At 71.5% G+C, this 15,093-nt stretch overlaps 3 protein-coding genes across 3 annotated transcripts; 1 reads left to right on the top strand and 2 right to left on the bottom strand.

The window, feature by feature from the left end:
* Positions 1-6,865: 6,865 nt before the first annotated feature.
* AURANDRAFT_62701 (hypothetical protein) lies at positions 6,866-9,520 on the bottom strand (the record flags this gene model as incomplete). Its single annotated transcript, XM_009036937.1, has 1 exon — positions 6,866-9,520. One exon carries the CDS (start codon positions 9,518-9,520, stop codon positions 6,866-6,868), a length of 2,655 nt encoding a protein of 884 aa, XP_009035185.1.
* A 134-nt stretch (positions 9,521-9,654) lies between these two features.
* ARS13 (putative arylsulfatase) lies at positions 9,655-11,562 on the top strand (the record flags this gene model as incomplete). The annotated part of the gene is made up of 1 exon (XM_009036713.1): positions 9,655-11,562. One exon carries the CDS (start codon positions 9,655-9,657, stop codon positions 11,560-11,562), a length of 1,908 nt encoding a protein of 635 aa, XP_009034961.1.
* Positions 11,563-11,638: 76 nt separating this feature from the next.
* On the bottom strand, positions 11,639-14,435 carry AURANDRAFT_62702 (hypothetical protein; the record flags this gene model as incomplete). The annotated part of the gene is made up of 2 exons (XM_009036936.1): positions 11,639-13,855; positions 14,055-14,435. The coding sequence occupies 2 exons, from the start codon at positions 14,433-14,435 to the stop codon at positions 11,639-11,641; spliced, it is 2,598 nt and encodes an 865-aa protein (XP_009035184.1).
* Positions 14,436-15,093: the final 658 nt, after the last annotated feature.

Genomic DNA, 15,093 nt, shown 5'->3' on the forward strand with positions numbered 1-15,093 from the left:
CGACGAGCTACTCCTGCAAGGACTACTCGGCCGCGGAGATGCCGTCGTACCCGTCCGACGACGACCATCGCGACGACGACCATCGCGACGACGGCCACCGCCGGCGGTTTCTCGCGGATGGGTACGCGCCGGCGGCGGCGTGCCCGGACTCCCTCGTCAAGGAGGGCCACGCGAGCTTCATGAGCTTCTCGCTCACGGGGGCCATGGTCTGCTACCTCGTCATCCGCCTGAACCACAAGGGCTTCGTGCTCAGGAACGTCGCGCGCCTCTACGCCTACGGCGCGCGCGCGGTCGTCTCGCTGGGCCACGTGCTCATCTTCCTCTTCTACCGCGACGACCTCTCCGCGGACCGGCTCCTCGTGCGCCACGCGCTCGCGGCCGTCGCGGCCTGCGTCCTCGACGGGCTCCTCACGTTCGTCGACTTCTTGCTCGCCGGCAAGCACCGGCGCGACGACGACCACGTCGAGTTCGCGGCGGTCCACGAGGAGGGCTTCAGCCGCCCCTCGCGCAGCATCCTCGCGCGGCGCTTCTCGGCCCACGTGCGGCCCCGGTCCGTCATCCAGCGCGTCCTCGAGCGCCGCCGGCTCTTCGACGCCGTCCGCCGGAGCTCGACGTCGCTCCGCAAGAGCGACCCCGGCGCGGCGCCGGAGCCGGCGTCGCCGCAGGGGCCCTTCCGCAAGTCCGCGCCCGGCCGGACCTCGTCCGTCGACGCGCGGGACGGCTCCTTCGTCGAGCTCCGGGGAAGCTCCGTCGGGGGAAGCTCCGCGGCCCGGCCGCCGCCCGCGTCGCCGCGGACCGTCCGCTTCTCCGATAACCTCGTGTGAACCAGCCGGGGTGGCCCTGTCCCGAAGTCTGTCCCGTCTCAGTGCCCGTGGACCGGCGAGCTCATGATGATGTCGCACTTCATCAATTCGGGCATCCACCCTTGTTGGAACAGCTAAAATTCCATCGTGCCCGCGCGATGTACAGCATGCGCGCGATCCTCGCGCTCGCCGTCGGCGCCGCGGCCTTCGGCAGCAGCTCCAGCGCCACCTCCTCCGAGGACCTCGAGAGCATCGAGGCGACGCTGGACCACGTCGAGGAGATGGTGCGATCCCGCGTCCAAACGCTGCCCCAAACACCCGCCTCGCAGCCCCTCCACACTGCGCGTCGCAGGTCTACAACCACACCTACACGCCGTCCGCGCCCATCGGCACCACGACGCTCGGGCACGGCGTCGACCCGGACGACTACTCGACCTTGGACGACTACCAACTGCCCATGCGCCGCCGCCTCGAAGACGGGGAGAGCCTCGGCGTGCTCGGCCTGGGCTCGGGCGACTTGAACTTGTTCGAGCGCGCGGGCTTCGTCGTGTCGTTCGACTGGGAGTGCCAGACCGGCACGAGCGGCGGCGTGTACCCGTGCCCGAACGGCATCCCTTCGACGTGCCGCGCGAACACGGGCGGCGTGTCGTCGGTGTGCGCCAAGTGCTACTGCGAGGTCGGGAGCCACACGTGCTGCCCGTACTACAGCGAGAACAACACGTACTCGGAAGACGGCTACTGGTACGGGGGCTTCGAGTGCCCGTCGGCGCTCCTCAGCGGCGGCGAGCTCGTGACCGACTCGGCGGTCAACTACTGCGAGGTCGGCGACGCCGTCTCCGCGCTCTACGACGACGGCGAGTCCTACTCCGCGACGGTCTCCGAGGTGACGGGCAGCGACATCACGGTCACGTACTCGGACGACGACACGTCGACCTACGACCTCACGGAGTCCGGCAACGTTGTGCAGACCGCGAGCGGCGCGGACTGCGTCACGACCTGCGACTCGTCGACGCTCGACACGGAGGTCTGGGGCAACCAGTGGTGGAACGACCCGTACGTGTCGCAGTCGTACATCAACTTCAAGGTGACGCGCTACGAGATGGCGGACGCGTTCGGCGTCGAGTTCTACTCGACGGAGGGCGACACGCTCAAGGTCTTCTCGACGGGCGACGTGCACTTCAAGCCGGACAACGCGGAGCGCACGGTGTACATCAACGAGCAGGTCGAGTACGAGAGTACGAGTACGAGACCGACATCGACCGCCGCCTCTCGACGGCTGAGGCCGTGCTCGGGGACATCGACCTCACGCTGCCCATCGACCACGCGCGGCTCGTCGAGGCGCGGTACCGCCACAGCAACACGCGCGGCGGCTCCCAGAAGCCCGCGGCCGCCTCGGAGGTCCCGAGCCCGAAGGGCGAGCCCGTCGCGCAGAAAGACGCGACCGTCAAGAAGGTCCGGCGTCTCCTCGGCCGCCGCGGCGGCAGCTTCATCTCCTCCGTGGGGTCGTACTCGATATGCGGCCACCATGGCGGCCTCTGCGGGAGCAACCGGGCGGGCAACGACAGATCTGATCATCCCTGGACCGTTAACATTTCTCGCCGGCGGGATATGTTAAACGCCGCTTAAATTTGGCCGGCGGGATATGTTACGATGCCCCGTCTCGGCGCCCCGCGGACGGGTCTCCGACGCGTCTCCCGGCGAGCTTACGTCCTTCCCCCGGCGTCACGCGGCGGCGGCGGGCGCGGGCCTCGTCAGGTCGCCGAGGATGCGGTCCACGGTGCCGCGCGCGTGGCCCTCCTCGGCGACGAGGCCCAGGACGTGCTCCGCGAGGAGGTTCGCGAAGGCCGTCATCGGGTCGCACTCCGGGTACTTGCGGAGCGCCATCTGATAGAGCGCCTCGAGGAAGTGGTTGTAGTCGAGGCGCCGCTCGCCGTGGGCGACGGCGTGGGAGAAGATGATGTCCGTGTCCGACTTGGTGAAGTACTTGGTGTAGAGGTCCGGCGTCTGGTTGCAGAGCTTGGCCCAGTTCACGTTGTCGAGGCGCTGCTCGCTCTTGCCCGACGCCGACGTGCGGCCGAAGCGGCAGTAGTGGTGGAACACGGCCTTGAGCACCTCGTGCGTGCTGTGGTCCTCGGGCAGCGCAAAGCGCTCCATGCCGCCCCGCGGACGCCGCGGCGCGACGACGTTCCAGCCCGCTCGGCGGGGCAGCCTCTCGTTGCGGCGGCAGCATCGGCCCAGGCACCAGGTGGCTGAAGCTGTCGCTGAGGTGCCACCGCATGGGCCATCAGCTCGGCCAGCTCTCGATAGGACCTGCATGCCGGCGCGCCGCTTCCCGTTGCCACTCCTCGCGATGGCAGCCCTCGCCTCGACGCTGCAGCCGCGCACGCAGACCATCTCCTTCGCGCGGCACGGCCAGGCGCAGCACAACGTGCGCGCGGAGCGCATGCGCGACGAGGGCTGCGACTTCGACGCGTTCATCGCGCAGATGAAGGTCGACGACGCCTTCGACGCGGAGCTCACGGAGCGGGGGCGGGAGGAGGCGCGCGCGGCCCACGCGGCGCTGCCCGCGGGCGTTTCGCCGGAGCTCGTCGTCGCGTCGCCGCTGAGCCGCGCCATCGAGACCGCGCGGATCCTCTACCCGGACCGCGCCGCCGCGGGGACCTTCGTCGCCGTCGAGGAGCTGCGCGAGTGGAGCGGCCAGCTCGAGAACGGCCGGCGGCGGCCGAGCGCGGAGCTCGCGGCCAAGTTCCCGGGGCTCGACGTGGCGCAGCTGCCGGCCGACGAGACGAACTGGGACCCCGTCGACCTCGAGGCCGAGGCGTCCGTCGCGGCGCGGGGGCTCGCCGCGCTGGCCTGGCTGGCGAAACGGCCCGAGGACAGGATCGCCGTCGTCGCCCACGGCGGCTTGCTGGCGGTGCTCTTCGACGGGCCGCACCACGGCGGCCACACGACGGACTTCGTCGACGACCCGGACAACGTCCTCGGCCCGCGCTTCGCGAACTGCGAGGTGCGCACCGTGCGCGTGACGACGCACCCGGGACCGAGGTACGTTGTTTCGCGAGTGTAAAAAGGTCAACATCACTGCATGTTGAGGTCGAGGCTCGGTCCGCCGGAGAGCGCGCGGGACCGATCCCTCGTCCCTCGTGCGACGTGCTCCCACCTGCTGAGACGATGACGACGCCGTTGAAGAAGGCGAAAGACACTAACGCACGCGTTGCGCTCGACTGGGAGCAGGAGCTCCACCGGCTCGTGCGCCTCGTGGGCGACGACGCCGAGGCGCTCGAGCGCGCCGCCAGCGCCGTCGGCGGCGGCGCGGCGGACGACTCGCCCGCGGTGGCCGCGATCGCGCGCCACTGCGCCGCCGGCCCGGCGAACGCGACGGCGCTCGCGGCGTCGGCGCTCATGTACGCGCACACGCGCGCGGAGCAGCGCGAGGTCCTCGACGCGTTCGAAGCGTCGCAGCGCGACATCGACGAGGTCGTGCGCGCCGTCGAGGTCATCGAGATCTCCGACGACGAGGCGGAGGACGTCCTCGCCGTCGCGGACTCGGACAGCGACGTCGAGCTCGTCGACCCGCCCGCGGCGGACGACGACGCGGCGCTGGCCCGGCGCCTCGCCGCGGACGAGCGGCGGGCCGAGCGCGCGCGCCGCCGCCAGAGCGACGCGGACGCCAAGGTCGCGCGCGACCTCGAGCGCGCGGACGACGACGCGCGCCGCCGCCAGAGCGACGCCGACGAAAAGTTCGCGCGCGAGCTCGCCGGCGCCGGCGCGGCGGCGGCGGCGGCCGGCGCGGCGGCGCCCGCGGCCGGCGGCGAGTTCCGGGCGCTGCGCGTCGTCGTCCCCGGCGGCGACTCGGTGCGCCTCCGGCGCGTCCCCGCGGGGCGCGCGCTCGCGCTGATCTTCGAGCTCGTGCGCGAGCGCCTCGGCCTCGGGCCGCGCGACGACCCGCTCGCGACCTTCGCGCTCCTCGCGCCCGACGGCCGCCCGTTCTCGCGCGCCGAGATCCGCGAGACGACGATCGGCGCCGTCTGGGCCGGGCGCTCCGTCGTGCGCGTCGAGCGCCGCGCGAGCGTCGGCGCGGTCGTCCGGGGCGCGGGCGCCTTCGTCGGCCGCTGCGAGGTCATGCGCCTCAAGACGCCGACGGGCATCTTCTCCCCCATCGTCGTCGTCCGCGACTTCGCGGGCGACCGCGGCCTGCGCGTCTCGCGCCTCGTCGAGCGGCACTGCGACGCGCGCCAGAACGTCGGCAGCCGCGTGGCCACGGGCCAGCTCCGGGCGACCAAGGCCATCCGCGCCTACGCGAAAGCCGCGCGGAACGCCGCGCCGGCGCCGGCGGCGCCCGGGCCGCGCGCCGCGCCGTCCCTGCTCACGGCGGCCGCGGACGGCATGCGCAGCGGCAAGCACGGCGGCATGCGGCCCATCCCGCTGAATTCGCGTGGCACCGTCATCGGCGGCGGCGGCTTCGGCGGCGGCGGCGGCTTCGGTGGCGGCGGCGGCGCCTACGGCCGCGTCGCGGAGGCCTTTTCGGAGATCGCCGACGAGGTCCTCGACCTCGCGGAGGAGGCCGTGCGCGACGCTTCGCTCCTGCCCGCCGACGGGCGACTGGCCGACGACGCGACGCGGCGCCTCGCCGCCGCCGCGCTCTCGAACCGGCGCGCCTACTACCTCGCCCAGGCGATCATGTACCCCGCGTCGGGCTCGCTCCCGAACCACGTCGACGGCATGGGCCACTGGGTCGTCCTCTTCAGCCTCGGCAACTCGGCTCGATTCCACTGCGGCACGCCCAGCGGGGGGGCGCCGGGCGGCGCCATCTACGGGGCGACGGCGGGCGACGCGAAGTTCGACTTCGACTTCCGATCCGGCGACGCGCTCGTCTTCAACGGCGCGCCGGCCCACCTGGCGCTCCACGGCATGTCCCACGTCGCGCCCAACTCCCAGCCCAAGGGGCTCCCCGACTGGCTCCGGAACACGCGCGTCAGCGTGCAGATCCGCCAGGCGTAAGCCCGTACGTGTACGGCAACTTCGGGGGCCATATTTTGTTGACCCTCGCGACGACAAATCGTTAGCATCGGGACGAAGCGCCGCGCGGGGACGGGAGGCGCGATGTTTGGTGACTTCGACAACCCCGAATCGATGATTATGTGGTGCGCTCGAGGCCCACGGAGCCCGACGAGTCCCCCTCGAGTTCGACACTTCTTCCGGGGCCATGGGAAGCCGCCGGCGCCGCCAGCGCCGGCGCCGAAGAAGAAGGCCGTCGTCCCGAAGACGCCTGACATCGAACACATCATGGCCATCACGCCACCATCGCGCCGCCCGCTCGGCGAGCTCGACGCGAACTCGTTAACCGCTCGCGCGATCGCGACGCCCGCGAAGCCGTCGCGCGAGATCCCGTTCGCGATCGCCGAGCCCGTCGCGACGCCCGCGGAGATCACCGAGTGGAAGAAACCGGCGCGCGGCCGCGGGGGCGTCGCCATCGTCGCGGCGGTCGTCTGCGCGATCGTCTACGCGACGCACGTCTCCCGCGCGGCGCCGCCGACGATGCTCCTCGAGAAGCCGCCGCCGAACTACGTGCTCGTGCCGCCGCGCCCCGCGCCGACCACGGCCGCGCCCACGCCGGAGCCGCGCGTCGTGCGGGAGAGCCTCGCGCCGGCCGTCCCGGCCGCTCCGGAGCCAGTCCCGGCCTCTCCGAAGGCCCGCACCGAACCGTTCGCGCCCATCGTCCCCGCGGAGCCCTTCGTCTTCCTCTGCCCCGGCGCCCCAGACGACGCCGCGACGGACCCCGGCGCCCCGGACGCCGCCGCGACGGTACGCGTCGCGCCGCGCCAGCCCTCGCTCGACTTCCGCCACTCCCGCGTCCTCGTCGTCCACCCGGCCGCCCGCCTGCGCGGCCGGGCCGAGCGACTCCTCGCGCTGGCTCGCCTCCTCATCAAGCCCTTCCGCCCGCCGCCCCGCGCGGCGTGCATCACGCCTTTCTCATGCGTGTGAATTCCGCGAAGTAACGCCATGAAGTCTATACAGCTCGAGTCTAGCCAGTCCTCGACCAAAAGGGTCTTGAATGGTACTTACGCCTGCATGGCCTGGGTGAGCTCGTCGCGGACCGCGCGGAGCGTCTGGAGCTCGCCGGAGGCGTCGCGCGCGACGATGTTGACGAGGTTGTCGATGACGCGGGCCTTGGCGTCGAGCTTCGACTGGACGACGCGGAGCTTGTCGTCGAACTTCTTCTCGAGCGCGGCGAGGCGCTGCGCGACGTCGTCCCGGTAGGCGCGCTCCTGCTCGTCGTCGCTCTTCCGCCGCTCCTCGGCCGCGCGCAGCGCCTCCTCGCGCCGCGCCTCGATCGCGGCGAACTTGGCCTCCGACGCGGCGGCCGCCGCCTTGGCGAGCTCGTCGTCCTTGGCCTGCTTCTGCGCGGCGCGCTCGTCGTCGGCCTGCTGCTTCTGCGCGAGGCGCTCGTCGACGGCGGCGAACTTGGCGTCGACGCCCGCGGCCGTCGTCTTCGCCGAGTCGTCGTCCTTTTGCTGCTTCTGTTGCAGGCGCTCGTCGAGGGCCGCGAACTTGGCGTCGACGTCCGCCTTGGTCGTCGCCGCGTGAGCATCGTCTTTTTCCTGCTTCTGCTTGAGCCGCTCGTCGATCGCGGAGAATTTCCCGTCGACTTCGGCCTTGGTCGCCGCCGCGAGCGTGTCGTCCTTCTCCTGCTTCTGCGTGAATCGCGCGTCGACGTCCGCCTTGGTCGTCGCCGCGTGAGCATCGTCTTTTTCCTGCTTCTGCTTGAGCCGCTCGTCGACCGCGGAGAATTTCCCGTCGACTTCGGCCTTGGTCGCCGCGGCCGAAGCGTCGTCCTTCTCCTGCTTCTGCTGGCGCTGCTCCTCGAGGACCCGGAATTTCTCGTCGAGCGCCGCCTTGGTCGTCGCCGCGAGCGCGTCGTCCGCCGCCTGCTTCTGCTGGAAGCGCTCGTCGACGTCGGCCTTGGCCTTGGCCGCGAGCGCGTCGTCCTCGACCCGCTTCGCCGCGAGCGCGGCGGCCGCGTCGCTCGCCGCCGTGGCGATGGCGGCGTCCTGGACCTGGTTGTGCTCGTCGGCCATGACGGCGACGGCCTCGACGTTCGTGACGCGCTCCGCGAGCGCCGCGTCCGCGGCCGCGTTCTCCTTGGCCGCGGCGTCCGCCTTGCCGAGGCGCTGGTCGAGCGCGAGCTGCTTCTTGAGCGCCGCCTCCTCGTCCGCCTGCAGCTGCTCCTGGCGCCGCGCCTCGGCGGCGGCGAACTTGGCCTCGACCTCGGTCTTCGTCGTCGCCGCGAGCGCGTCGTCCTGCTCCTGCTTCTGCTTCAACCGCTCGTCGATCGCGGTGAACTTGCCGTCGACCTCGGTCTTCGTCGCGGCAACCAACGCGTCGTCCTGTTCCTGCTTCTGCTTCAATCGCTCGTCGAGGGCCGTAAATTTGCCGTCGACCTCGGCCTTGGTCGCCGTCGCCACTTCGTCGTCTTTCTGCTGCTTCTGCTGGCGCTGCTCCTCCATGGCCGCGAATTTGGCATCGAGCTCGGTCTTCGTCGACGCCGCCAACGCGTCGTCCTTCTCCTGCTTTTGGGCGAATTTCGCGTCGACGTCCGCTTTCGTCGTCGTCGCCAGTTCGTCGTCTTTTTGCTGCTTCTGCTTCAGTCGCTCGTCGAGGGCCGCGAACTTGGCGTCCACCTCGGTCTTCGTCGTCGCCGCCGATTCGTCGTCCTTCTGCTGCTTCTGCGCGAATCGCTCGTCGATCGCCGCGAACTTGCCGTCGACCTCGGTCTTTGTCGTCGCGGCCAATTCGTCGTCCTTCTCTTGCTTCTGCTTCAACCGCTCGTCGATGGCGGCGAATTTGCCGTCCACCTCCGTCTTCGTCGTCGCCGCCAAGGCGTCGTCCTGCTCCTGCTTCTGCTTGAACTTTGCGTCCACGTCCGTCTTCGTCGTTGCGGCCAACGCGTCGTCCGTCTCCTGCTTCTGCTTGAACTGCTCGTCGATGGCGGTGAACTTGGCGTCGACCTCAGCCTTGGTCGTCGCGGCCAACGCGTCGTCCGTCTCCTGCTTCTGCTTGAACTGCTCGTCGATGGCGGTGAACTTGGCGTCGACCTCAGCCTTGGACGTCGCCGCGAGCGCGTCGTCCTTCTCCTGCTTCTGCTTGAACTGCTCGTCGATCGCGGTAAGCTTTCCGTCGACCTCGGCCTTCGTCGTCGCCGCCAAGGCGTCGTCCTGCTCCTGCTTCTGCTTGAACCGCGCGTCGACGTCGGCCTTCGCCGCCGCCGCGAGCTCGCCGTCCTTCGTCTGCTTCTGCTCGAGCGCGGCGCGCATGTCGCCGGCCACCTTGGCGATGGCGGTCTCCTGGGCCTGGTTCGTCTCGTCGGCGAGGACGGCGACGGCCTCGACGTTCGTGACGCGCTCCGCGAGCGACCCGTCCGCGGCGGCGTTGGCCTTGGCCGCGGCGCGCACGTCCGCGAGCTCGCCGTCGCGCGCCGCCTTGGCCTGCGCCGTCGTCGCCTTGATGGCCTCGAACTGCTGCAGGACGTCGACGTCGCGGATGACGAGGACCTCGCGCGCCTCGAGGCGCGGCGCGACGAAGCGGCCGCTGCCCTCGCAGGTGCCGTCGTCGTGGACGGCGAATTTCAGGGACGAGTCGCTGCCGCGCACGGGGAAGAGCTGCGCCGCGGCAGGCGCCGCGGCGAGCGCAACGATTACCTTCCGCAAAACACCCATCGTCTACTGGATCGGCGGTGAGTGGTCCGCTTGAATGGGGCTGCCTCGGCGAGAGGAAAGTTACCGATGTTGATGATCGGCAAGGATTCATGCTGCACTTTTCACACACACACGGTCGATCTGGGGGCAGCCATATGAGCGGCGAGACGCGGCGGCGCCGGGAGCGGCGGGCGTGGGCGCTGCCCATCGTCGCGTCCGTCGTCGTCGCGGCGTCCGTCGTCGCCTGGCGCGGCGGCGCGATCGCGAAGCGCCGCACGGCGGCGCTCTCGACCCTGAGCCGGTCCGACGACGACGACGCGGCGGCGTCGAAGCACGGCAGCAAGCGCGACGGCGACGACGCGGGCGACGACGCGGCGGCGTCGAAGCACGGCGGCAGGCGCGACGGCGACGACGCGGGCGACGACGCCGCGACGAACACCGCGGACGACGACGCCGGCGCCGACGACGCCGCGGGCGTCGGCGGCGGCCCGGATCCCGAGGACCCGCCGCACCTCGTGCTCATCCTCGCGGACGACATGGGCTACAACGACATCGGCTACAACCGGGCGCCGCACCAGACGAACCAGGTGTCGACGCCCTTCCTGGACGAGCTCGCGTCCGAAGGGGTCACGCTCACGCGCTACTACACGCAGTGCGACTGCTCGCCGAGCCGCGGCGCGCTGCTGACGGGCCTCTACCCGGCGTCGACGGGCCTCTATCACGGCGTCATCGTCACCCAGAGCCACTGGGGTCTGCCCCTCGAGTACCACCTCATCCCCCAGTTCCTGCCGTCGCGGTACCGGAGCCACGCGATCGGCAAGTGGGACGTGGGCCACTACACGTGGAACCACGTGCCCACGGGCCGGGGCTTCCACTCCTACGTCGGTTTCTATGGGACGGACATCGATTATTACACGCACGAGATCGGCGCGGGCTGCAACTCCTACAACTGCAGCTCCGCGATCAAGCGGTGCATGAACGACAGCATCACGGACCTCAACTACGACGGCGCGGCCACGGGCGACGAGTACTACAACCGCTACTCCACGGACATCTTCACGGACCGCGCCGTCGAACTGCTGCGGACGGAGAGCGCGAGGAACCCCCTGTTCCTCTACGTCGCGTTCAACGCCGTGCACGGGCCCCTCGAGGCCGACGACGCGACGATCGACCGCTTCAACGCCAGCTTTTTATACGAGGCGCGCACGGAGCGCGCGACCTTCGCCGCGGCGGCGCTCCTCATGGACCGGGCCGTCGAGTCCATCGTCAAGACCATGCACGCGGTCGGCGCGTACGACAACTCGATCGTGCTCTTCGCGAGCGACAACGGCGCGACGCTCGCGCAGACGGGCGGCGGCTCGAACTGGCCCCTGCGGGGCTCGAAGTTCACGCCCTACGAGGGCGGCGTGCGCGTCCCCGCCTTTTTGCACTCGCCGCTCCTCGGGAGCGGCCGCCGCGGCATCACGCACGCGGGTTTATTCCACGTCACGGACATCCTGCCGACGCTCGTCCACGCCGCCGGCGGGTCGCCGCCGTCGGACATCGACGGCGTCAACCAGTACCACGCCCTCTTCGGCTCCGACGCCACGGCGTCGAGCCCGCGGGCCGACGTTCTCGTGCACGTCGACGTCTACGGCTACGAGACGGAGGCCATGGGCCTCGCGACGGGCGCCTACATCGAGGGCGACCTCAAGGTCGTCGTCAACGCCACGGAGGCGACGTGGTGCGCGCCGGACTCGGAGACGTACCGCTACGCGGACGAGTGCTGGGACCTGCCCGCGACGTACTGCGACAAGGTCGCGGAGAACAAGAGCGGCTACGCGGCCTACTTCCACAAGACGTACCTCTTCGACCTGAGCGTCGACCCGGAGGAGCAGCACGACCTCAAGGACGCCATGCCCGCCAAGTTCCGGAAGCTCTACGCGGCCTTCCAGGCCCACGTCGACGACCTCCACGCGATGGAGTACAAGAACACGTGCACGAAGAGCGACGACTGCGACGAGGTCTACATGCGCTGGATCGACAACGGCTGCGTCGTGAGCCCCTGGGGAGACACGTTCTAGTTCATGTTGGGAAACGGGGGCCGCGGCGCGGCGCCGCGCGCGACGTCGGCGGCGGCGGCGGCCGCGCCGCGCCGCGCTAGACGTCGACGGCGGCGGCGCCCGCGCCGCGCCGCTGCTCGAGGTCGTCCTCGATGGCGGCCGTCTCGAGCGCGGGCCGCACGAGCGTCACGCGGCGCTTGTGGCGGCCGTCGCCGAGGAGCGCCGCGAGCAGCGCGGGGTTGGCCGGGAAGTTGCCGTTGACGCCGACGACGCGGTCGCCGTCGCGGATCGTCGACGACCCGTAGGCGAGCTGGACCGTCGGCACGGTGTGCGCGGAGCAGCCGGCGACGACGAGCGACGCCGCGTAGCGCACGCGGCCGAAGTCGACGGGCTCGCCGGCGTAGCAGCGGAGGCCGAGCTTCGGCGTGACGCCGCGCCGCGCCTTCTCGGAGACCGTGATCTCGTAGCGGTGGCCGTCGGCGCAGGAGTGCGTCGCGCGGAACTTGGCCGACTCGTCCCGGCGCATGCGGCGCGCCGCCGGCGGCGCCGTGCGCAGCTGCTCGAGCGTCCGGACCGTCGCGGTCTCTTCTTTGACCGGGCTCCCGTCGGACTCCCCGTCGGACGCCGCGTCGGAGCCGGCCTCGGAGTCGTCGCGGGCGGCGGTCGCGCCGCCGGGCGCCGCGGGCCCGTCGGCGCGCGCGTCGCCGCGCCGGGCCCGGGCCTCGCGCGCGCGCGCCTCCCCGCGCTGCGCCTGCGCGTCCCGGAGGATGGCCTCGCGCCGCGCGTCGACCATCATCTTCTGCGACGAGTTGAAGGACACGGGGCCCGGCTCGTACATGCGCCCCGCGGCGAGGCGCGGGTCCGCCTGGCCCTTCTTGCCGTGCTCGCCGCCGTAGAGCTGGCGCAGCAGCGCGCGGCGCAGGTGCGTCGCGTCCTGGCGCGCGCCCGACGGCCCGGCCTCGTCGCCGCTCGACGCGCCCGTCGCGTCGCCGTCCGTCTCCGCGCCGTCGGCGGCCCGCGACCGCCCGAAGGCCCGGCGGAGCCGCGCGGCGACGCCGCCGCCGCCGGAGTCCGTGAGCTCCTGGGTCAGGCTCTTCCGCGCCGCGACGGACGCCGCGGCGCCCTGGAGCTTCGCGGCCGTCGCCGCGGCCTTGCCGCCGCGCGAGAGCGCGAAGGCGACGAGCCGGGCCTCGTTGTCGCCGTCGAACTCGAAGTCGCCGGACTCGGTGTTGCGCCAGCCCCGGACGCCCACGTGGCCGTAGAGGTCGCGGGTCTGCGCCGAGAAGTAGGAGATGAGCTCGGACGTGGGCATGGGCTCGGGCCGCGGCGCTTGGGCGTCGTCGCGGCGCCGCGGCCGGTCGACGCGGCGCCACCGGTCGCCGTCGAAGACGCAGCGCTGGAGCACGAAGCGCTCCTTGGACCGCGTGGCGCCGTCGGCGTCGAAGCGGCCCGCGAAGAAGTCGCCGTAGCTCAGGACGACGGTCTCGGACCACCACGCGGCGCCGCGGCGCTCGCCGCCCGGCGCGACGTGCTCGTAGACGACCTTGAGCGGCAGGTGCTGGGGCTTCGCCGCCGGCGGCAGCGGGGCCGGCAGGAGGCAGCCCGGCGGGAGGCGGCCCGGCAGGTGGCGGTCCCGCGCGGGCGGCCGGCCCGGGCCCCCGGCCGCGCCGGCGTCCGCGGGCCGCGCGCCGCCGTCGGCGCCCGTCCAGTCCGGGTCGAGGAGCGCGACCTGCTCCCAGCGGTCGAAGACGGAGCGGCCGACGCGGCCGTAGGCGCCCCGGGCGTCGAAGAAGAAGGCGTCCTCGGACTCGAGCTCGTCCAAAAGCCGCGAGAAGTTGCGGTAGAAGCGGTCGCAGCGGCTCTTGCCGTCGTCGGCGACGTCGACGGACGCGCCGTGGTCGAAGGCGACGTCGATGGACGACCGCCGGCCGCGGGCGTCCCGGAGCCAGAGGCTCAGGTGCTTCTCGGGCGCGAGCTGCGTGATGAGGTCTCTTAGGAACTCCGACGCGTAGCCCTGGGTGACGCGGTAGACGTCCTTGAGCCGGTGCTTCCGCGTGCGGCGGCCCACGGTCGTCGTGAGGAAGTGGCGCGACTTGTCGACGCGCAGCGCCGCGCGCGCCGTGCGCTTCTTCTCGTGGTCCCAGAGGAGCACGGCCTCTCCCTCCTTGGACGTCAGCGCCGCGCGGAAGTCCTCGAACGCGCGCCACTTCTTCGCCGCCGCCTCGGCGGCGACGGCGCGCGCCTTGAAGGCCGCGCGGCCCCGGTGCCGCCGCCAGGCGCGCTGGATCTTGTCGATCTCCCGCTCCATGATCGCCTGTGTGGAAATCAACCACTGGTTTGGGGGGTCCCCACCAAACTTCAGAACTCTCTAGCTCCGTCAAATCGATGTCGATTCGGCTGATTTTTGGACGAATCGATCGCTCTCGTCGAGTTCTCGAAGCACAGCGAAAGATTCTGGTCGAAACCGTTCGATTACGCTCACATTGAAGTCGGGTTGAAGATTTGGAATCCACACAGATGATCGCGAGGTCGCCCGCGACGAGCGCCTTCGCCGCGCGCCGCTTCGCGAGGAAGATGCGCACGCGCTTCAGCAGGAGCTCGGCCGCCCAGTACTCGTCCACGTCCATGTAGTTGGGCCGCAGCGACGCCGCGATGTTGTAGTTCGTCCAGTGGGCGCGCGCCGCGCCCGGGTCCTCGGCGGACGACGCGAAGTAGACGCCGCCGCCCTCGAACGTCGGCGCGAACTCCCCGCCGGCCGCGCCCTCGAAGAGCGCGGCGAGCTCGGCCTTGCGCGCCTGCTCGTCGCTCAGGGTGACCCGGGGGTTGTATTCTTTCTCGGGCGTGGAGAGATCGTCGTCGTCGACGTCGTCGGTGTCGCCGCAGAGCTTGAACATCCTCGTCGTCAAAGAGCGGGGGGGGTGGTCGGGGGCTTGATGCCGGGTCGAGGAGACGGTTTTGAGCCGTGCGACCGGACCCCACGCCGGTCGCCGTCGTCGGGGAGCGGGGACGACCTGGTAGAAACTCTCCACAAGCGAAATGCGTCGCATCAACACCACTTCACAACCTCTTCAAGCTAGGCAGCCTTTCGAGCCGCGCCGGACCGCCGGGCAGCACCTCGACGCGCTGCGCCGCGCCGCAGCGGCACGATGGTCGGCCGCTGGGGCTGCATCGTCGCGGCACTCGTCGCCATCGCAGCCGCGAAGCCGAATCGCGACTGCGAGTTCGACTGCCATGGAGGCAAGTGCGTCTACGAGGGCTGCGAGGACGTGACGTGCCGGGGAGGCGCCTGCGAGTTCCTCGCGTGCACGCGACCGACGTGCGACGGTGCGCGCGCGGCGCGCGCGGCGGCGGGGTTCGTACGCGGCGTCGAGGCCGACCGCTCGCAGGCGGCGCGTGCGTCTTTCGACGGAGCGTCGACCCGCAGTGCAAGGGCGGCGGGTCCCGGGCCGGCGTCCGGCGCGCCGACCGCGCCCCGCGTCGCGACGCGCGGCCGCGCAGGTGCCAGTTCTTCGACCAGGCGTCGACGCTCGGCCCGGGCTACTGCGACGGCGG

This window comes from Aureococcus anophagefferens, assembly GCF_000186865.1.
Source record: "Aureococcus anophagefferens unplaced genomic scaffold AURANscaffold_5, whole genome shotgun sequence".
NCBI classification, from domain to species: Eukaryota; class Pelagophyceae; order Pelagomonadales; family Pelagomonadaceae; genus Aureococcus; species Aureococcus anophagefferens.